Source organism: Aspergillus mulundensis (assembly GCF_003369625.1).
Source record: "Aspergillus mulundensis strain DSM 5745 chromosome Unknown scaffold_4, whole genome shotgun sequence".
NCBI classification, from domain to species: domain Eukaryota; kingdom Fungi; phylum Ascomycota; class Eurotiomycetes; order Eurotiales; family Aspergillaceae; genus Aspergillus; species Aspergillus mulundensis.
Window position 1 is genome coordinate 1,771,396 of NW_020797892.1, and position 22,303 is coordinate 1,793,698.

At 39.8% G+C, this 22,303-nt stretch overlaps 5 protein-coding genes across 5 annotated transcripts; 4 read left to right on the top strand and 1 right to left on the bottom strand.

Annotated features, from left to right (window-relative positions):
- Positions 1–1,224: 1,224 nt before the first annotated feature.
- DSM5745_05053 (uncharacterized protein) lies at positions 1,225–2,259 on the top strand (the record flags this gene model as incomplete). The annotated part of the gene is made up of 3 exons (XM_026747069.1): positions 1,225–1,459; positions 1,512–1,785; positions 1,857–2,259. 3 exons carry the CDS (start codon positions 1,225–1,227, stop codon positions 2,257–2,259), a joined length of 912 nt encoding a protein of 303 aa, XP_026604549.1.
- A 77-nt stretch (positions 2,260–2,336) lies between these two features.
- Positions 2,337–4,022, bottom strand: DSM5745_05054 (cytochrome P450; the record flags this gene model as incomplete). Its single annotated transcript, XM_026747070.1, has 5 exons — positions 2,337–2,496; positions 2,547–2,710; positions 2,755–2,839; positions 2,886–3,777; positions 3,821–4,022. The coding sequence occupies 5 exons, from the start codon at positions 4,020–4,022 to the stop codon at positions 2,337–2,339; spliced, it is 1,503 nt and encodes a 500-aa protein (XP_026604550.1).
- A 780-nt stretch (positions 4,023–4,802) lies between these two features.
- DSM5745_05055 (class I SAM-dependent methyltransferase) lies at positions 4,803–5,880 on the top strand (the record flags this gene model as incomplete). The annotated part of the gene is made up of 5 exons (XM_026747071.1): positions 4,803–4,928; positions 4,975–5,096; positions 5,144–5,169; positions 5,219–5,249; positions 5,295–5,880. The coding sequence occupies 5 exons, from the start codon at positions 4,803–4,805 to the stop codon at positions 5,878–5,880; spliced, it is 891 nt and encodes a 296-aa protein (XP_026604551.1).
- A 515-nt stretch (positions 5,881–6,395) lies between these two features.
- Positions 6,396–8,098, top strand: DSM5745_05056 (cation diffusion facilitator family transporter; the record flags this gene model as incomplete). The annotated part of the gene is made up of 5 exons (XM_026747072.1): positions 6,396–6,474; positions 6,526–6,572; positions 6,619–6,705; positions 6,764–7,069; positions 7,121–8,098. The coding sequence occupies 5 exons, from the start codon at positions 6,396–6,398 to the stop codon at positions 8,096–8,098; spliced, it is 1,497 nt and encodes a 498-aa protein (XP_026604552.1).
- A 10,582-nt stretch (positions 8,099–18,680) lies between these two features.
- DSM5745_05057 (putative manganese ion homeostasis (Fr)) lies at positions 18,681–20,736 on the top strand (the record flags this gene model as incomplete). Its single annotated transcript, XM_026747073.1, has 2 exons — positions 18,681–19,007; positions 19,066–20,736. The coding sequence occupies 2 exons, from the start codon at positions 18,681–18,683 to the stop codon at positions 20,734–20,736; spliced, it is 1,998 nt and encodes a 665-aa protein (XP_026604553.1).
- Positions 20,737–22,303: the final 1,567 nt, after the last annotated feature.

The following is a 22,303-nucleotide window of genomic DNA, read 5'->3' on the forward strand; positions in this document are numbered from 1 at the left end:
AAAAAAATATATAAAAAAGAAATTAAATATAAAATTATTTAAAGGTTTTTTATTAAGGCCTTTAAGTGCTTTATATAACTTTTATTTAAGGTGGTAAGGCCTAAGCATTATTTCTTAAGGTTATTAATATCCCTAGGCCTTGGCATTGCCATGGCTGATAAAGTGGCCTAAGGCATTAACACTGTTAATGAAACCACAGTATTATTATATTTAGCCATGTTAATAATAAAAAAAATCCTATTAATAATTTTATTAAGCTGCTTAATATAATTAATTTTAATAAATTTTAAAAGGCTTTTAGGCTAGTTAGTAAAAATAGCAAGTATTAAAAAATTTAATATTTTATTTTTTATATATATTAATTTTAAAGTACAGCATGTAATATAATATAAAAATATTTTATATTTAAATTATTATATAAAGCTTATTTTTTTTATTTAAAAAATCTTACTAGCTTTATAGCCTTTTACCTAGGGGGCCATGTTAAAGGTAACTAGCCAGGAGTTAAAAAATAAGTTATTTAGGTTAGGTAACCCCGCGCCGCTGCCTACTATAGTTAGTGGCTGCGTTGTTCTTAGCTTCTTAGTACTCTCTCAATACTATCAGAGTTCTTTGCTCATCAAAAGTCAAGTCCTCCGTGAGGGACGTTGAAGTCTCTCCGAGCTGGCGAGGATGACGTGCGTAAGGGGGACAAGTTAGGGCTAGCTGGCCCTACCAAGCTCAAGACTGAATTGCGGAGTAATATACATATGCTCCGTAATGTGCACCGGCAAAGTTTCCAATAATCTAGTACCTATATAAATAATAATCCGAGGCCTAATGCCTTGAACTGTAAGCTCCCTCCTGCCAGCAGTAAATCTCGAGAGTTCGGTGCACAGCAGCACAATATCCGGGACGCCGAGTAGAATATATGGATATATATATCCTCTTCCTTGCTGCCAGCCCTCAGCATTTCAGACGGTCAAGGCAGACACGCTTGCTAAGATAGACCAACAGCTGGATCCAGCGCCTGCAACATGTCGCGCAAATCATTTGTTTTGCAAGAGAAGACTCGCGTCTCGAACCTCGATCGCGACCAGCAGCCAGCTGAGGTGGGGCAGAATCTGAGCAAAAGCAACTTCGACTCACGTCCACCTCTCCTGATCCTGATCTCCATCCATCTCCCTCTCCATCTCTCATCCCACCGCTCATCCACCCCTTACCTACAGAGTCCATGAACCGAACATGTCCAGCCCAACAAGCACAACCCTCCCCGTAAAATCCCACCCAGATGCCTTGCACCTCACCGCATCGGTGCACGCCTACCTGGACAGCACCTACCCCTTCTCATCCCAGCAAACCAAAAATGCCTTTGAAAGCCAGGACCTCCCGCGCTTCACGGCGCTCCTCTACCCCGAGAGCCAGATCGAGCGGCTCGAGAGCGCAGCGCTGTTCACGTCTTTGACGGCGATTCTCGACGGTCCGCCCCCTCCTGCTCATCGTGAAGACACATTGATTAACGCCGAGAACAGACGCATTCAGCCAGATGTCCATCGCCGACGCCCGGAAAATAGGGGCTAGATTACTGGCTATCATGCAGGGAGCCACGACGGCCGACGACGCGGTTCCTGTGGAGAGGATCCTGGGGAAGGTGATTGGGGATATGAACGTCCAGAGCCCGGAGCTTGCGGGGGATGTTTTGAACGGTGCTGTGACGCTGTTCCTCGCGCAGACGGATAAGAGGAGGCTCGAGGTTACGGGGTTGGATGAGTACTTTGAGTTTCGGTATGGGGATGTGGGTGGGGAGTATGCTACCATGCCCTTTCTATTTCGTGCATTATGGTGATTATAGGGTGCAAAGCTGATGGGATACCTAGTTTCTTCACGGCGCTCAGCCGCTTCGCGAACGATATCGTGCTCTCGGAGGATGAAAAGGTGAAGTTCAAGGGCCTCGAGAAACTCATGATCCGGCACGTGATTATCGCGAACGATATCCTCTCGTGGGAAAAGGAGCTTAAGGAGGCGGATGAGAGTAACGAGGAAGGCGGGGCTCTGTGCTCGGTTGTTCCGATCTTGGCCAGGAATCTGGGGATTGGGTTTGAGGGGGCGAAGAGGGTGCTTTGGGTGGCTGCTAGAGAGCTGGAAGGGGAGATGGAGCGGGTGGCAGGGGGGTTGGGGCCATTGTCTGAAGAAGGGGAGAGGTATGTCCAGGCTCTTAAGTACCTGGCTAGTGGGAATGAGGAGTGGTGTCGGACGACGAGTCGGTATCGGGTGGAGTAGGACATAGTTATATTATTGGTATGGTATCAAGATGCGGTCCATAATCGAAAGTGATCCGTAAGTTGTCTGCCGTCCGTTTACCGAATCAGAACACGCACACCCTTACTTCCCTCCTCCGCGAAGCCAAGGAAAAGATCATGGGCAAGAGTCGCGTCTTTGCGGGTCGTTTCGAACAGCTCCATGTTTACATTGCGGACGACGGCCGGGAGGCAAAGGAGGATCTCCGATTTGGCCAAACTGTTGTTGTTAGATAAATCATTATCCAATTTGGAAGCAGGGGAGCATACTTCATTCCGACGCACTGACGCGATCCCTTGGTAAAGGACACCATGTACTTCTCGAGGTACTTGCGCCTCTCGGGGTCCACCCATCGTTCGGGGATGAACTCCCGGGAGTCAGGGAAGATATCTTCGTTGTGGTGCATCAAGGCACTGGTCATGCCGACGGGGGTCTAATTCGTTAGTAGTTGTTTGTATACGGCTTCAGGGTGCTTACTCCGGCTGGGATCGACCAGTCGTTGAACTTGAGGTCGCGATCGGGAGCGATACGTTGTAGACGTGAGCTGGAGCCGTAGGAGAGTCTGATAACCGTTAGTTCCGTCTGCAGTTTTGTTGGTAGCGACGTACCTAAGTCCCTCGAGCATGACAGAAGTCAAGTAAGGCATCTTCTCGAAGTCCACAAGAGTCGCCGTCTGATCCGGATCCAACCGGTTCAGCTCCTCCTTGAGAGCGTCCATCTTCTCCGGGTTCTCGAGCAGATAGTACATCGTCCATGTTAACATCTTGCCGGTCGTTTCCGATCCAGCGCCAATCACTGCTTGAACCTCGCGCGCCAATCGATCAGGAGTCTTCAGGTGTTCAGGAAGGTTGCTGTTAAGAACGTCGTGGAAGAATGTCGGGTGGTCGAACTGGTCTTTAACCTGTTCATATCCCTTCTCCTTCTGCTCAGCCATGATCCTCTGGACGATCTTGTTGCATCGGTCCTGGAACTGAAAGACGAGACCCATGCCTGGGTAGACGCGGGAAAGCAGCCATTGCGGCATGGAGTTGAGCAGCGCGCCCGACCACGGGAACGCCTTGAGGAATACACCGTTCTTCACACTCCAGGCCAGGGTGTCGCTCCAGTTGGGGATAAAGTCCGGCGAGTCGAGGTAGTGGAATCCCACGCCCATGGAGTAGTCTGACACAACATCCGTCGCGAAGCAGGTGAACGGGTGTTGAAGATTGATCGGTGTTTGTGTGCCCTTGTATGCCTGCAGACGCTCGACAAGCTTGTTGACCAAAACCTGGACGAGCGGCTCCTGTTTGCGCGCGCGGGTGATCGAAAAGTACGGGTTCATGTTGGAGCGGATGACACGGTGGTGGTAATGGTCAACGGTCGCGATTGAGCTGCCGGGGACGGGGAACTGCTTCGTGAAGTACTCGTACTTGTTGCGCGGGCTATCGCGCGAGTAAAGCACCTCGTAGTACTCGGGGTCGTTGATGTGCAGTTCATGCGGGCTAATCCGGACAATGGGGCCTGCCCTGTCAGTTCGTTCTTTCTCTCAGTGATAGATGCCTACCATATTTCTCATGCATCTTCGCAATCTCAAATGTGTACTTTCCCCAGCGGAACGCATCGTGATAAGTTTCATACCATAGCGTCGCGGCCGCCAGCTTCGGCCCTGGGAATTTGGCCAGCGGCGACAGGTATAGCCGGTAGATTACCAGGCCGACCACATAAGCGACCCAGGCGACGAGAATATAAGGCACGAGGTGAAGCATCTTGGAATGCGACGGCTTCAGCAATCCTCCCTTTTTTGCCGGGGCGTCCGGATGAAATAGATTTCGAAAGTCCCCTTCTCCAACTGTGCGCACTTTAGTGCCCCATCTTTAATATGCTGCCCGCTATTTAGCACCTGCCTAGCGGCTCTAGCTGCATGGCAGCGGCACCTCTGGGGCAGCATGCCTGGCTTGGTCCACCGCCATTCGTTCGAGACAATGCTAGTTTGTCTTGGTGAAACGGCCAGTTCTCTAGTGACCGAACGCTGAATATAGAGCTGTGCTCATTCGCCAGTTCTTGGTGGCACGAGGGGTTGCCTGACGAACGGCCGATTCCTTCGCGGCAGGGGTGGTTCACAGTTAAATAACTGAAGGGTTCTTGCCCGCTTGCTCGGGACCGTGCATGGTATATCTAACTCGTGCTTCGATTGACCTGATCATGGCCCATCTGTCGGAAGACCATCGTCCCATCGTTCCCGAGGCAAGTCTCCAGGCACAAAATACAGGCACCCAGCTCACCGTTCGGCACCCAGGTAGATGAAGACCTTTATGACGATGCTGTCGAGTGGGTCACTCGATGCTACTACTGTAAGCGAGACTGACTCAAATACCTACGGAGTATCAGGTCCGTCGAAGGCTCCACTGAATCGCTGGCCTCCAGCATCCTGAACTACCAGTATGGCCCACCCATTCATGTCGATGTGACCAGCAAAGCCGCTGACACCTCTCAGATACGAGGTCTGGTATCCGACTTATCGAGTGACAGGTACTGATGGGGGTAGAATGGACGACGATACCACGCGTATCGACGAGGAGAGTATTTGTTTGTATGGAAGCCGGCTCCAGACGTCAATCCTGGCTAACGGCTTCCAGCCTAATGATGAGCGGGAACAAGAACGACTCGACCTCGTAAGACGGACATCACGCCCCTTGATCAATGTTGACGGTTGTATAGCACTCTCATATTTGCAATCTCACGCTTGGGGGAGAACTATACCGAGCGCCCATCAAGCCAGACATACAGCAGATTCTTGATCTAGGGACGGGGACTGGAGCGTGGGCTCTCGATATGGCAGAGTATGGCACCACCATTTTTGGCTTCCTTGGCTAACTCAGAATGACAGCCTCTTTCCCAGCGCCACTGTTACTGGTATTCTATCCCTTTCGACCGTATGATGTGCTATTGATCGTGATTGCAGGAACGGACCTGAGCCCGATTCAACCCACATGGTAAGTTCAACTCGCCCTCAGAATAACCTGCTGAGACGCCTCCAGGGTGGCTCCCAATTGTCGCTTTGAGATTGACGACTTCGAGCTCGACTGGAACTTCTCACACCCATTTGACTATATCCATATGCGAGGCATCGAGGGGTCCGTCAGAGATTTCCCCAGGCTATTCAAGCAGGCCCACGATAACCTGAGCCCTGGCGGATGGTTCGAGATCTGCGACTTCACAGTAGGTATCTTCTCCGACGACGATTCAGCCGAAAAAGCGACAAATCTGCAGCAATGGCGAGATCTCTTGGTCGAAGCAAGCCAGAAATTCGGGAAGGAGTTCAGCGTGGCCCAGAACTATCAACAGTGGATGATCGACGCGGGTTTCGATGATGTGCGAGAGGAGATATACAAAGTGCCTTTTTCTCCGTGGGCTAGGGACCCCAAGCTCAAAAGCCTGGGCAGGTTTCACCAGGCCAACATGCTAGAAGCTCTGGATGCATACTCGCTGGCTCTGATGACCCGGTTCCTGGGGTGGACCGTGGACGAGGTCGAGGTGCTTCTGAAGGCCGTGCGCAAGGAGCTGTTGGATCGGAAGCTGCATATCTACTCCCGGTTGTATGTAGTTTACGGACGAAGGGAATAACCCGGCGTCCGTATATAAGATGGCAATGGTTGATGCTGATGCTGTGCTACCATCCTGTACCACGGAAGGTCCGACCTCGGATATGACGCAATCCGGATGACGAGAGGTCGGAGAGGACGAGATTGCCGGCGCTGGACATCAGGATGTAGACATTGGGTAATGGAATCTCTTTGCGAGAGCTAGTAGAACGAAGAAACTGCCAAAGAAGGACTTAGACGTATAGTCTGTGCTAGTGAACGCACGAAGTGGGTGCTGTGGCAGATGAGAAGAGCAAAGACGGGGAGCAAGGCAGAAAAGTCCCGCCACTTCTTTGGCTACGGCACCGTCCGCTCAAGATTTCTCCAACTCCCTTCCAATCTTTTATCCCTCGCTCTCTCTCGCCCATGCATCCTTTTCACTCTCTCTACGACAGCCCTTCTGCTCTCCAATACCTAGTTCTGCCGGTTACGCTCTCTGTCGCGTTTTGAGCTGTCTTCTGATCGCGCATCATCGCGAGGCTCCGCGACGCAAACACCATGGGCCTCTCCAAAACCAACAGGATTCTGATCCTGTTGGTGATTGATTCGGCCTTCTTCCTGCTGGAATTGATCGCTGGTTCGTCTCCTCAGTCTCCGATATTCTTCTTCTGCTCACTCCCTTTGCTAGGTTACTCCGTCCACTCCCTTGCCCTCGTCGCGGATTCGTTTCACATGGTACGACCTGTCAACATCTGGACTCTACAGCATCTGACATGTTTAGCTGAATGATGTGATCTCTCTACTCGTTGGATTATGGGCCGTCAAAGTTGCCAACCGCGGAACGTCCTCTAAAATGTACACCTACGGAGTGAGTGTCATCCTTCTTGCCCCGCCCTTGTTGCAATCCCGCCTGACTCCCGGAATAGTGGCAACGAGCCGAAACCCTCGGTGCTCTCGTCAACGGTGTCTTCCTCGTCGCTCTGTGTCTATCCATCTTCCTCGAAGCAATACAAAGATTGGTCGAGCCGCAGGAGGTCAAGAACCCGAAGCTCGTCTGCGGCGTGGGATGCGCCGGGTTGGTGTCGAACATCCTGGGATTGGTCTTATTCCACGATCATTCGCACGGCCACGGTCATAGTCATGGACACTCTCATGGCGACGAGGAGGACGTTGATGCTGCGGAGCAAGGCCATAGCCACGATCATGGCCACTCCCACGCGGAGCGCGGAGCTGTAGGTTCACCCCCGACCTCCTCTTTGCGCACCTACTGACATCGATCACAGAGCCAAATTACCGAACCAACCGCCGCGTACTCCCGCCGTCGAACCCTTGACAGCCAACACCGCAGCTCTCGCCGTGGCTTCGGAGATATTGGTGGCCACCCCGCTAGCATGAGACAGGATATTATTATCGCAGCCAACCGAAACCAGTTCCCGGATGATGACGAGAGCTTCGATTCAGACGATCGCGCCGAGGACAGCGGAGACAACTTCGGGCCCACTGAACGTTCGACGCTGCTGGGTCACAAGGATCGAGCGGCCAACTATACTGCAGAGCACGCTCACGTCAGAGATCTGGCAAAGAACGACCCGCACAAGTCTCACAATCACGCCCAACCTAAGCCAAAGGACAAAAATCACGGACATGATCTCAACATGCGGGGCGTTTTTTTACACGTTATGGGCGACGCCTTGGGCAACATTGGTGTCATTGCCTCTGCTCTCGTCATCTGGCTGACCGATTATTCTTGGAGATTCTACGTCGACCCTGGTATTTCCCTTGTCATCACTGTCATCATCCTAGCGTCGGCAATTCCTCTCTGCAAAGCGGCTTCTCGCATTCTGTTGCAGGCTGTGCCGCACGGTTTGAGCATTGACCACATCAAGGAAGATATCGAAAGCCTTCCTGGGGTCATTGGCGCCCACCATCTCCATGTCTGGCAGCTAAGCGACACCAAGACCGTTGCTTCAGTCCATATCCAAGTCGACACCGAAATCAAGGGCGAGGGCTCCGAGCGTTACATGGATCTCGCCAAACAAGTGAGCCAATGCCTGCACGCGTATGGTATTCGATCATCGACCATCCAACCGGAGTTCCCTCGTGACAGTGATACGGAGGACAACCAGCCAGGCTCGGCCCACTCGCACTCAGCAATCCCCAGCCGTACTCCAAGTGTCCGCGATGCGGATCCCCAGGCCTGCCTCATGGAGTGTGGCGTTGAGTGCGGGGGCGGTCACTGTTGCCCGACCAAGCCCACCTAATTGCATACATCTATTATCTTTTGTCATATTTATATGCTTGTTTTATTACTAGCTGTTCCCAAAAGTGCATGTCGCATTGCTTATACCCCATCCTCTGGCTTGAGTCTTGTGTTGAGACTCGAATTCGTCCACTTGCATCATATGACTTGTCTTATTAGATAGTGACTTGAACCTAATGAACGCGTGATACATACTGGAAATTCTTTCACTGTCATCTGGTTGCTAGCTCTTGCGCACCTCTTTGATGCAACTATATATATTTGTACATGGCAAGTTTGGCCGGTAAAGGCTGGATAAGTGATGTTAGTCAAGTGGTATTTAGTTCATTATTGGGCTCTCGCGAAGCTAGTTTGCTAACCAGGTTCTTGGATGTGATTTAAAACCTTTGAAAAATATATAGTCAACAATCGAGCTGGTACGTAGGTCCCGTCATTTTTGGGGCGCAGGCTTTAATGCCGGGAGTAATGCGCGTGGCTGTTATCACCGTTATGGTGTTGCAACTGCGCAGTGTTGCAATGACGCAATCCGGCGGCCTAAGGCCGCCGGGCGGAGGAACGTTAGCGCCGAACTAGCCGCGCGCTAAGGCGGCAGCCAGTTATATAATATATAAAATACTAAGTTTAATTTTAAACTTTAACTTAAAAAATTAGTAATTAATTTTTATTATAAATACATAATACCTTTTTTATTATAATAATTTATGTTTTTTTAAGCTTACCATAATATATAAACATAATTTATAATTTTAATTACTTTTTTTTTAAAAAAAAAACCTATTTTATATAATAGCTAGGTAATAAACTTAATTCTAGGGGCTAGTAAATAATACTTTAAAAAAGTAATTATAAACCCTAATTTAATAATTAACTAACATGCCTAAAAAAAAATTTATAAACTTTTAATTAAAAAATCCCAAGGGCGCCCTTGCTATTAAATTTTAAATTATATAAAAAATATTAAAATATAAAAGGCCCGCCCAGGGGTAAAAAAATAAAAATAGTAAAAAAATTACTAAGAAATTATAGGTAATATTAAAAGTAATTTTAATAAAAAAAAAGAAATTACAGGAACAGGAACACCATAAAAAAAAAAAAAAATATTAATAAATTTATACTTAAATTAAAAAAGCACGTTAATAAATTACAAGGGCTAAAGCTAACTAGTAAATATATAATATATTTATTTAATTTATTAAGTAACTAATAGTCCCGCGCTAAATAGACTTTAATAACCTTATAATTTTAAAAAAAACTATTAAAGGGGTTATAGTAATTATAATATAACTTAAAAAAAACTTTCTAAGAAAATTACTATTTATAAAATTATACTAGGCAAATAATGTTAAAAAATTTAATAATTAAAAGTTAAATATAAAAACATACTTTAAAACCTTCTTAACCTACTACCTAAATAATAACTATAAAATATTTTAATTTATTAAATTTTTAGCGGAGGACCGCAGGCAGGAATAATTTAATATTTATAAAATAAAAACTATATTTACTTAAAAAAAATTTTTTAACACGCTAGTTAAAATAATTAATAATAAGATAGTACTGGTTAATAACTTACTAATTAAGTAGGGTAATATAAAGCAGTAACCATGGTAAATTATTAGGTAATTTATATAATTATTAAATTAAATTAAGAAACACCTACCCTATAAGTATAAAAATAATTAGTATTAAAAATACCTGTACTAAAAGATCCTGGAGAATATATAAAAAAAGTTTTTTATTTATAAATACTAAGAGCTAAAATACTATAATAATTATATATTATACTTAACAAGTGTTAAGAATAACATGCCCAAGTAAAAAAAAATAATTATAAAAAAAAAAGGAAGTTTTTTAACCAAACTTGCATAAGGTTATTAATAACTAAAGTTAGGGCACTTTTTATTACTAAAAAAAGTGTAAAAGTAAATACTAGTATAAAATAACCTAATAATTTAAATAATTTCTTATTTATAAAAAAGCCATACCCAGGTAAATGCCTAAACTACAGCCATGCTAAATATTTTAAGTAATATTATTAATTACCGGGCGGAGGTTAAAAAAAAAAGCGCTTTTATAATAATAACTTTTAAGTAAATTTAATAATATAAAAAATATAAAACCTTAAAGCTTTGCGTGGTGCAAGCTTTAAGGGTTTATATAAAATAAAAAAATGCGCCGCGGGCCTGGGTAATTTAGGTAAAAATAAAAAAAAAAAATAAAAAATAATAATATATAAGGGTTTTTATTAACTTTAAAGTAAAAGTAAATTTTATAAACTAGTGCTAGGCAAAGTCTTACCTAATATAAAGTAAAAAATTAACTTATAAAGTATATATAGTTAATAGTTATATAGTAATATTTTATAGGAAATATATACTTATAATTTATACTAGAAATTCTGCGCGTAATATATGGCATTATTAGTAAAACTTTAAAGCTATTAATATTAATAATTATAATATAATTTTAGGATTTTTGTGGCTGCTAGCCGCGATGCCTATTTTAAATTAATAAACTAGTAATTAAATATATAATTAAAAAGTAAAGTATAATTTTAAATATTTATAATATATAATAATAATATAAAAATACGCCGCAGAAATTACTACAAAAGTTAAAGTACTTTTAGTATAAATTTTTAAGTAAGAAAACTATGTTATAATACACCTTAATAGGGCAAAGGTTAAAAAAATCCCGCTACCTAAATAATATTATAAATATATAAATATATTTTTTAAAGTAAAAATAAATATTTTTATATTTTATTAATTTTATAATTATATAATTAAGCTATAACCTAGTACTAAGCCTTTAAGCAAGTATATTTACTTATTATTTTTAAAAAAGCTTAAGGTTTTACGCGAATATATTAAAAAAGTACTTAAAAAAAGTTAAATACACTTATTTAAAAGCCTTGTAAAAGCTTTAATATTATTTATATTAAAAAAAATAATAGCCTATATTTTTGTGTAAATTATTAAGGCCTAAATACTATTATAATTAAAAATATATACCTACTACCACTACTTAACGCGACCCTTAATTATTTAAAAATAGGAAAAATTTTTATATAGCTAGATTTACAAGACACGTACTATAAACTTTAAATTTATAAGAAAAATAAGTAAAAAATAGTATTTAAAATATAATTTAAACTTTATAAATACTAAGTTATACTATTTAAACTAGTAAATACACTAGTAATATTTTAATTTTATATAAACCACGCCCTAGCTAGGCTAATTAATATAATTTATATTACTTATTTAAATAATATTATTATTTTCTTAGAGAATAAGGAGAAACATAAATAATATATATAAATAGTTTTTAAAAGACTACGTGATTTTAAGCTATATATAAAAGTTAGTAAATACTTATTCCATATTAAAAAAATTAACTTCTTAGGCTTTATTATAACTACTAATAAAATTAAAATAAAACTAAAAAAAGTCTAGACTATTGCAAAGTAGCTAATACCAAAAAATATAAAAAAAATAGTATTTTTTTTAAGATTTTATAGCTTTTATTAAAAATTTATTAAAAACTATAGCTAAGTCGCGGCAGCGCTATTTAACCTTATAAAACTTAATATAGCTATAAAATACCCACTAAAAAAAAAGGCCTTAAAGGCATTTAATATATTATGCCTTAAATTTATAAAATAACTATTATTATAATACTTTAACCCTAAATTACGCATGTAGTTATAAACTAATATCTTAGGGTATACTATTATTAAAGTATTATTTTAATTAATAAAAAATATATAGTGGTATTTAATTACCTTTTAATTTTATAAATTAAAAAACGCGGAAATCTGGTATAAAACCCATAATTTTAAAATACTTATAATTATAAAATATTTTTAAGTCTAGAAATACTATCTTAAGGGCAGTAAATTCTTTATTAAGGTACTTATAAATTATAATAATTTATAATAATTTATAATAACTAAGGACCTAACGCGAAAACAAGCATAATAAGCTAAAAAACTTATAATTTTTAACTTTATTATTAAACACTGCCCGGGGGCAAAAAACCTAGTAAATACTTTAAGTAAAAAAGCAGACTATATTTTTAAAAAAGGGGAAAAAAAAGCCACAGGCGGGATAATTTTTTATAAATTATAAAAGTAATTAAATAACTAACTATTATTACACCTAAAGTTTAAGTTATAACTTAATATATAAGCTATTATAATAAATAAAAACTTATATATAAATAAATTATAATTAAGTATTATAAAACTACTCCAGGTGGCCTAAGAATATAATAAAAAATTTAAAAAAATAAAAAATAACCTTATAAATCTAGATTATAAAAAAAACCTTAAGTATTAAAAAGTAATAAATAATAGCTTATTATGCTTTAAAAACTAAGTTTACATGCTAAAATTAGTGGTACTTTATAAAAAAATTATAAAGGTAAACCATAACAAGCCCTAAGGTAGGTATTAAAATATTAATATAACTATTATAAATATTTTTTAAAGGTACTATTAGCTAAATATAATTAAATATATTAAAAAACATGTTAAAAAATATAATAGTTACTAAAAAATCATGGTTTATAAGTATAAACTATATAAATTATTAAAACTGCTAAGCCCACTAAGGGCACTTATAAAATAAATTAATATAGACTTTATTACTAGTTTACTACCTGTAAAATATAATAAGCATATATATAACGCCGTTTTAGTAGTGGTTAAAATATATACTAAATTTATATAGTATATTTTATACTTAAAAAATATTAATATAAAATAACTTATAAATACCCTTATAAATAATATTTTTTATTTTATTAGCATACTAAAAAATATGGTTAGTAACCGCGAAAGTTTTTTTATTAATATATTTTAAGCTATACTAAGCCACTACCTGGGTATAAAATAAAAATTATTTACTATATATTACCCGTAAATAAATAGCTAAATTAAAAGGTAAAACCAAGTCCTTAAACACTACCTCCGCGCTTATATTAACTAGTATTAAAATAATTAGCTATAATAAATTAAAATAGCGTAATTTATAAATAATAACACGCATAAATAATTTATAGGTTACACACCTACTAAAGCCCTTATAAATTTAAAGGTAATTATATATATTAATATTAAGGGGCCTAACTAGGTATTAAAAATTAAACTTTAAAAAGCTATAAAGTTTAAGAAAATCCACGTAAATTTAAAAAAGTAACTATAAAAGTTAAAAAAAGCCATGGTAGTTTAATATAATAAAAAGTGTAAAAAAATAAGCTTTAAAATTAATAATTATATTATGCTTTATATAAAAAACATTAAATTAGCAAGACTAAATTATAAATTAAGTAAGATACTTATTAGCCCGTTCCTAGTAATTATAAAATAAAAAAAATAGTTTTATAAGCTACTACTCCCACTAAATATATAATAACTATATAATATTTTTTATATTACACTTTTAAAACCTTATTATAATAACCTATTTTAAGTGCTAAATATTAGCCCTATACTAGTAAATAATAAGAAGGAATACTTTATTAAAAAAATTTTTAATATTTATAAATTTAAGGGTAAAGTATAATACCTTATAAAATGGCAGGGATAAAATAATATAAAAAATAATATATAAAAACCAAAGGCTTATATAACTAAAACTATGGTACTTAAAGATTTTAAAAAAACCTATAAGAACAAGTTACATAAAGCAAAGAGACATTAAATATAAATATTTATATTTATAATTTACGCGCACTTATAAAAAAGAAAAAAAATATATTATTTTTACTAATTAGCAGCGCCCGCAGGGCCTTTTAATAAAAAAAAAAAAAAAATATAAAATAAAATAAAAAATAATAAAAAACTTAAATANAAAATAAAAAATAATAAAAAACTTAAATAAGTAGCTAAGCCGCGCGGCGCGTAGTACTTAATATATATAAAATAAAAACCAAGCCCACAAGGGCGCTAATACCAACACCTAATATAAAAGTAACCCTAATAAAAATCCCTAAAAACGCTAAGGCGCAGTAAACCCTATACTAAAAGTAATAAAAGTTTATAAAAAAATTAGTAACATAATATAGTATAAACTAAAATATATAAATATATACTTAGTAGCTAAAGCCGCACCTATATAAAAAAAAAATTATAATTATTAAAGTAATGCTAAACAAAGGTTTAAAAACTAAAAAAAAAACTATTATAATAAATTAGTAAACTAAAATATAATAATATTATAGGAAAAGGACTAATTTATATAGTAAATTATTATTTTTATTAAGGGGGGCACTAACCTGCAAAGTAAAGTTAAATATAAATATAATAATATTTATAAGGTTAGTTACCTGCGCATTATTAGCCATAATAATTTACTTAATAATTACTTTAAATACTTAATAAGCTACCCTTAAGGTAGTAAAATCTTTATAAGCTTATGAATTATTAGCTTTTATATATATAATATTAATAGTATTAAAAATATTTTATAGCTAGTTACCTACTAAAGTAATATTAATAACTATATATTTTAAAAGCGCCCTTTTTATATTATAATAAAACTAGCACTTCCCACCCCCCTAGTTATAAGTAAGGGCTTTTATTATAATATTTATAATAAATATATTTTTATTTTAGTATTTTATAATAGTAACACATATAATATACCATGGGATATAAAAATTAAGTAGTAAAATTATAAAGCCCGGGGGTGGCGGGGGAAGAACATTAATAAAAGCCTTATTAATAGGGGCGGCAGGAATAATAGTAGGGGTAATAATAATAATAATAGTAATAAGGGCACGCAAGTATTAAAATTAAGTTATTTTAATAATTAATATATTAATAATTATTAATATACAAGCAAAGGGCAGGAAAATATAATCCTATATACTAAAGGTAAAATAAAAAGTAAAGGCTAAAACCAAGGCTTAACTACCATAATAAAAAAATATAAAATAAAATACTATAATAAAATAAATAATTACTAATAATAGTATTTAAAGTATAATATAAAACTATATTAAATATTAAAGCAAGAGAAACATAAAGCAAAAAGCAAATATAAAAAATCTTAAAAAAAAAATAGGGTTAGGAACACGCGGCATAATAAAGGCTATAATAAAAATAAACCATGTTTAATTTAACTACTAAAAATAGTTTTAAAAATATAAAAATAACAAGAGCCAAATGCAAAAAGCTTATTAGCTAAATTAAAAAGGTAAGTATATAATAAAATATAAAAAAAAGGTAAATAAAAGGCTAATATAATAATATATTAATAACTAAAATAAAATAACCACATATTATAAACAGTTACTAAAGGCATTAAAAAAAGTGTAAAAACAAGAAAACTTAGCTATTTAAAGCTTAAAGCTTTATTATAAAAACTAAGCGTAAAATAAAATAAAATATACAGGCCTAATAATACTAACATAAAACTAATATTACTAAAATAAATAATATAATACTTAAAGAGCATAAGAAAGGGCAAATATAGGGTATTTTAACTTTAAAAATATAATTAAATAATTAAAAAATAATAAAAACATAATAAAAAAGGCATATACTTATAGGAGCCATCTTGCTTTAAACATTAAAAAAATTTAAAAAAAAAAAAAAAAAAAAGATTACAAGGGCGCTTTAATATTAAAATTAAAATACTATGCCTAGCCACCGCAGGCAGTAACACTATATTTAAATTTAAAAGTAAAGTAAGATAATTAAATTAATTTTTTATACCTAATTTTAAACATAAATTACACGTAAATTATAATATTTTATAAACCTAAAAATAGCTTATTTTATAACGCTTAACAAGATCTATAATTTAAATTATATTTTATAAAGTATAAATATAAATTTATAAATTATAAGGGCGCGATTACTTAAAAAAAAAGTATTATTATTATTATTATAGTATTATAACTACATAGTATTATAATAATATAATCCAGCGGCCTAAGGCCGCCGGGTAAAGGAATATTAGTACTAAACTAGCCGCGCGCCAAGGCGGCAGCTAGTTATATAATATATAAAATACTAAGTTTAACTCCAAACTTTGACTTAGGGAATTAGTAATTAGTTCCTACTACAAATACACAACGCCTTTTTTATTGCAGTAATTCACGTTCTCCTAAGCTCACCGCAGTATACAAACGCGACTTACAGTGGCGCGGAAGGCTAACCTAGCCAAATTAGGAAATAGGGCGTAGCTCTATTTTACTATAGAATAAGGCCTTTAATAAGAAGGCGTTGTGTATTTATAGTAAGAACTAATTACTAATTACGCGTGGCCAAAACAAAGTAAAGGCCAAAGCGCTTAATAATTATAGGTCCTGGCTTCTAGTCACGTGAGCTTTATTAGGAATTATATAAAACAGTAAAATTGCTTAGGGTTGCTATAATTAGTTAAAAAAAAGCATTATTATATAACCTTTTTTTACTGCCTAGACCTCGCGGCGTTAGGTTTACTATAATTAGTTTAAAAAAAGCACTGTTATATAATCTTTTTTAACCGCCTTTTATATATAGCTTTACTATAAATATATATATTTACCTTGCAAAGCTAGGGGGTTTAAGGGGGCGCAGCCCCCTTAGTTCTAGAATTTTAAATACTACTTAAAGGCCTTATTTTATAAAAAAATAAAGCTACGCCTTATTTCCTAATTAAGCTAGTATTATTACTACTATAGTATTATAATTACGCAGTGTTATAATAACACTATCCAGTGGCCTAATACCGCCTGATAAAGGAACTTTGGCGCTAAACTAGCCCCGCGCTAAAGGCAGCGGCTAGTTATATAATGCATAGTGGCCTAAGGCCACCTAATAAAAAGACTTCGGCGCCGAACTAGCCCCGCGCCAAGGCAGCAACCAGTTACATAACATATAGTGGCCTAAGGCCATTTAATAAAGGAACTTTGGCGCTAAACTATCCCCGCGCCAAGGCGGCGGCCAGTTACATAACGCATAAAACACTAAGTTTGACTTAGAACTCTAACTTAGAGATACTATAAATATACAACACCTTTTTATTAAAGGCCTTATTTTATAAAGAAATAGAGCTACGCCCTATTTTTTAATTAGGCTAGTATTATTACCGCTATGGTGTTGTAATTGCGTAGTATTACTAATCTAGCGGCCTAAGGCCGCCTAACAAAGGAACTTTGGCGCTAAACTAGCGCGCTAAGGCGGCGGCCAGTCACATAACACATAAAACACTAAGTTTGACTTAAAACTCTGACTTAAAGATACTATAAATACATAATACCTTTTTATTAAAGGCCTTATTTTATAAAGAAATAGAGCTACGCCCTATTTCCTAATTAGGCTAGTATTATTACTGCTATGGTGTTATAATTATATAGTATTATTAATCTAGCAGCCTGAGGCCGCCTAACAAAGAAACTTTGGCGCCAAACTAGCGCGCCAAGGCGGCGGCTAGTTACATAACATATAAAACACCAAGTTTAACTTAGAACTCTAACTTAGAGATACTATAAATACACAACGCCTTTTTATTAAAGGCCTTATTTTATAAAGAAATAGAGCTACACCCTATTTTTTAATTTAGCCAAGTTAGCCTTCCACGCCACGCGCATTACTCCCGGTATTAAAGCCTACGCCCTAGAAATAACAGGACTTATGTTTTTTAAGTTAAAGTTTTAAGTTAAACTTAGTGTTTTATGCGTTATATAACTAGCCGCCGCCTTAGCGCGGCTAGTTTGGTGCTAAAGTTTTTTTATTAGGCAGCCTTAGGCCATTATATATTATATAACTAGCCACTACCTTGGCGCGGGGTTAGTTTGGCGCTAAAGTTTCTTTATTAGGCGGCCTTAGGCTATTATGTATTATATAACTAGCTGTTATACACCCTGCTAGCTTTGCAAGGTAAATATATATATTTAACCTAGCCTAATTAAGAAATAGGGCATAGCTTTATTTTTTTATAAAATAAGGCCTTTAAGTAGTATTTAAAAATTCTAAAACTAAGGGGGCTGCGCCCCTTTAAACCCCCCTGGCTCTGCAAGGTAAATATATATATTTATGGCAGAGCTAGGAAAAAAAACACGGTAAGAAAAGATTATGTAATTACTCTTTTTTTTAGCTAATCAGCGTTATTTAGTTTAAGTGGTAAAAAGAGGTTATGTAATTGCCCTTTTTTTTAGCTAATTAGCGCCATTTTACCGTTTTACATAATCCTTAATAAAGCTCACGTGACTAGGAGCCGGGACCTATAATTATCAAGCGCTTTGGCCTCCACTTTGTTTCGGCCACGCGCAATAACAGCAGAATATAAATAGTCGATGCACGTGACATGGCCCTGTCGATCTTCCGACCGTGTCCCGAGTGTCGAGCTCAAGCCCGCCACGACCCATTCAACCCCTTACGGTCTACTTGTAGACCATTTCGCTCCTTTCATACCTAGCAGAGCGCAGGACATGATGCTGTCAACTATCTAGTGGCTATCATTAAACCTACGAGAACTCTTCTCTTCAATACACCCGACCCCTGATCTCGCCAGCGAAGTGGCTTGAACCTCCGCGGAGCAATGCAGCGACTTTGATTCTTGTCACCACCCGGTTGAGCCTCGACCATGAGTTATTCATACCTACCTACCACCAATGCGTACCGCCCTGCTCGCCGCCAGAGTACCCCGCCCAGTCTTGTAAAGTCCGTTCACGATGCGCTGCCGCCATGGGCTACACAAGGGGTATATTCGGCCGTCCGTACGGCGAAGAGTCAATTGAATCTGTACAAGAGCAAGGATGAGCTAAAAAGACTCGGACTAAGGACGATCCAAACTCTCTTTACGGTTACGAATGGTCTGATTGTTCTTTGGATCTGTACGTTGTGGTGGGGAGAGCGGAGTGTCTTCCGTGACAGCGTTGATGCGTGCACTTGGAATGCTTGGGAGAAATGGGTAAGTTCGTCGCGCACACCGTCTACTGAAGCTGAAATGCTAATCCGCGTGGCCTTAGCCTACCAACGCCAGACCGCACCACGTCGCCTTCATCGCAGACCCCCAGCTCGTTGATCCGCACACCTACCCCGATCGCCCGTGGCCGCTGTCGACTCTCACCGTGAAATTCACGGACCAGTACATGCGTCGCTCCTTCTCGTCAATGCAGCACACTCTCGACCCGGACTCGGTATTATTCCTTGGTGACCTGTTCGATGGCGGAAGGGAATGGTCGACTCCGACCAGCACCAGCCCGGAAGAGCGGTGGAGGAAATACAAAGATGATTTCTGGAAGAAGGAATTCCATCGCTTTGTGAAGGTCTTCTTGAACCCGTGGAGCAGCCAGGAGACGCAATCGACGAATTCTCGAGGGCGGAGATTGATCGCCAGCTTACCGGGGAATCACGACCAGGGATTCGGCTCGGGGGTCCAATTACCGGTTCGTGATCGCTTTCAGAACTTCTTTGGCAAGGGCAACCGTGTTGACATTATTGGGAATCATACGTTTGTGTCTGTCGATAGTGTCTCGTTGAGTTCGATGGATCAGCCGGATCCCCAGACTGGGAGTACAGGCGCTGGAAATGGAGATGGCGAACGGCCGAACCAGAAGATCTGGCAGGAACCAGAGGACTTTTTGAATGCAATGAAGTTACACCGCGGGCGGGCGGAGATGGACGAGCTGCGCTTCTTGGGCAAGCCGCGAGAGGGTCGGCTGTTCAAGCATGAGGTTACGGTACCCTCGGAGCCTACAATATACCGGGAAGACGACCCTGAGATTATCGGGTTCCCGACCATTCTTTTATCGCATGTACCATTGTACCGGAAGCCAGCGACACCATGCGGTCCTCTGAGAGAGCGGTATCCACCATCTGCAGAAGGGCTGGAAGAGGACGAGCCGAACGCTCTCAAGCTCAGCGGTGGATATCAATACCAGAATGTCCTCACAAAGACCATCTCCAACGACATCGTATCCAAGATCGGTCCAAACCTGGTCCACGTGTACTCTGGAGATGACCACGACTACTGCGAAATCACCCACCGCGAGTTCAGCGGCTCGCCAAAGGAGATCACAGTCAAGAGCACATCGTGGGCAATGGGCGTCCGGAAACCAGGGTTCGTCCTGACAAGTCTCTGGAACCCCATCGACCCTACCACCGGAGCCTCCATCGACTCACAAAGCCCCGGAAGCACCCTGCAAAACCACCTCTGCCTCCTCCCCGACCAACTCTCCATCTTCATCTACTACGGCCTCATCCTCGCCTTCACACTCACCGTCCTCCTCCTGCGAGCCGTCATCCTCGCCCTCCGCAAACCCGAGCCAACAACCCCCGACCCAATCCTCCCCTTGACTGAAACACCCGCAGTCCGCACCCGCGCCCGAGCCGTCTCAATTACGTCCTCCTCCAACTACCAAAACAACTCCTCCATTAAACCGGGCGGGCTTGCCAGCCGCGCAACGAATGGGAACCCGCGCTATACCCCGCCGGTGTCGAATGACGCCAACGGCTATCCTGGCTTCGACTACATTGAAGAGGCGGATACGTCGAAGTGGAAGGCCAGCAGCTCGGATCGGCGGCGGCGCGGGAACGATACGCTGTTTGGTCGTGTCTCGGGTGAGTTTACGGGCTCGGTGAAGAGTGTTGCTCGGGTTGCGCTGGTGTGGTACTTCATTTTGGTTTGGAGGTGGTGATGGAATGTCAATCATCAATGTGATGGAGTCACATTTTGGATTGGTATGCATATGCGTCATTCCTTGCATAGATGGAGTTTATTTAGCCTTTTGTTACATAGTTCTTTTGGTTTACATTTAGAATTAGGATGTGAGGACCTGTGGGATCAACACTGAAAATAACTGCTACTGAGGCCATCAACAGCTGTATTTCACTTGTCAGTCTCAGCAGCGAGGCACCACCAGATGTCAGCGTCCTCGTGTACTTCCTGACCTGCCAAGCCTCTTTAGTCTCACTGAAGTTTTCACTCACTCAACCTCCGTGAGCTTCAGTCCATTCCGTCTCACGACCCAAGACAACGCCGAAAATGAATTCTATCCGAAGCTTTCAACCAAACCTTATCAATATCCTGATTCTTGGTTGTGGCTTGCTGTTGGACGAAGAATAAGCAGAACAGATCTCACCCCGCCATCCAGTTTGGTGGACATATGTCATGTGAGCGTTTTGAAGGCTCATGTGAGTATTACCCTAATATTACACGTGACTGCCAAGCTCAAAGATTACATAACGAAGGCTCATGTGAGCGTTCGGAATGTCCCAGGTCACCTCAACCCTCCGGCAGCAGCACAGCGTTACGGTGTCAAGCTCAGAACCATGTGCTCCACGTGAATGTGGGGAAGAACTGGGGATCAGGTTACCGCAGACTCCATACCAAGGACCGCGCGCTCGGTCCCTATCCAACTACGCTTGTTTGCTCCGTGGCCTTACCCCAACTCCGGTGCCATGGCGTCGAGATTTGATAGCCTGCCAAGGCGTCTGTTGCAGCCACTCCGTTCTCATCCCGCTGGTCCTGTGCTTGAATTGCGTGATGTCCGGATTACCCGGCATCTCCAGGGTGAATCGAATGTGCCGAAACCCTATGGCGCTGTCATGGCCATACAGCAGTCGGGTATTCCCGCCTCTTGAACCCTTGGGCGCTTATCAAATTCAGCCGGGGTTTCCCCGTTATTGGGGCAGTCCGAACCGCCTGGCCAGAAATCGTGACGGACTTCCTTTGGAGTTCCTCGTGAACGAAGTAACCAGGTGCAGGTTTACTACACCATGACAAATCGTGGGGTATATTCGCCGCTCCGAGCCTACCACACCGAGGTTTGATGTCCGTACACAAAGTAACATCATACTAGTTTAACCTATACACCCCGCCGCACAGCCCCGAAGAAAGGCCATTCCGCCCTCCACATCGGCCCTGCCGTCAATCCGAGTCCGGTCGAGCCAGTACTGCCTCCAGGTTCTCGAGTACGACTGAAATCGTGATACTGCAGTTTCTGGTTATCAGACACCATCGGTTCTTAGGCTTGATGACATTTTATTATTGGATAGGCAAGGCCAAGGTCTCTAGCGCACCTTGCTTTGAGGTGGTGGTACCTTGTACAATGGAATATCGCACTTTCCTTCAGTGCGATAGCCTACTCCTGGTCGCTCCTTCCAACATGAGAGTGCTTAATTGAGGCGGGGTTGCCTGGAGGATCGCTGTGTAGAACCATGGATTTCCTCGGTTCAACAGATTGCATCTAGCCCGTCGATCAC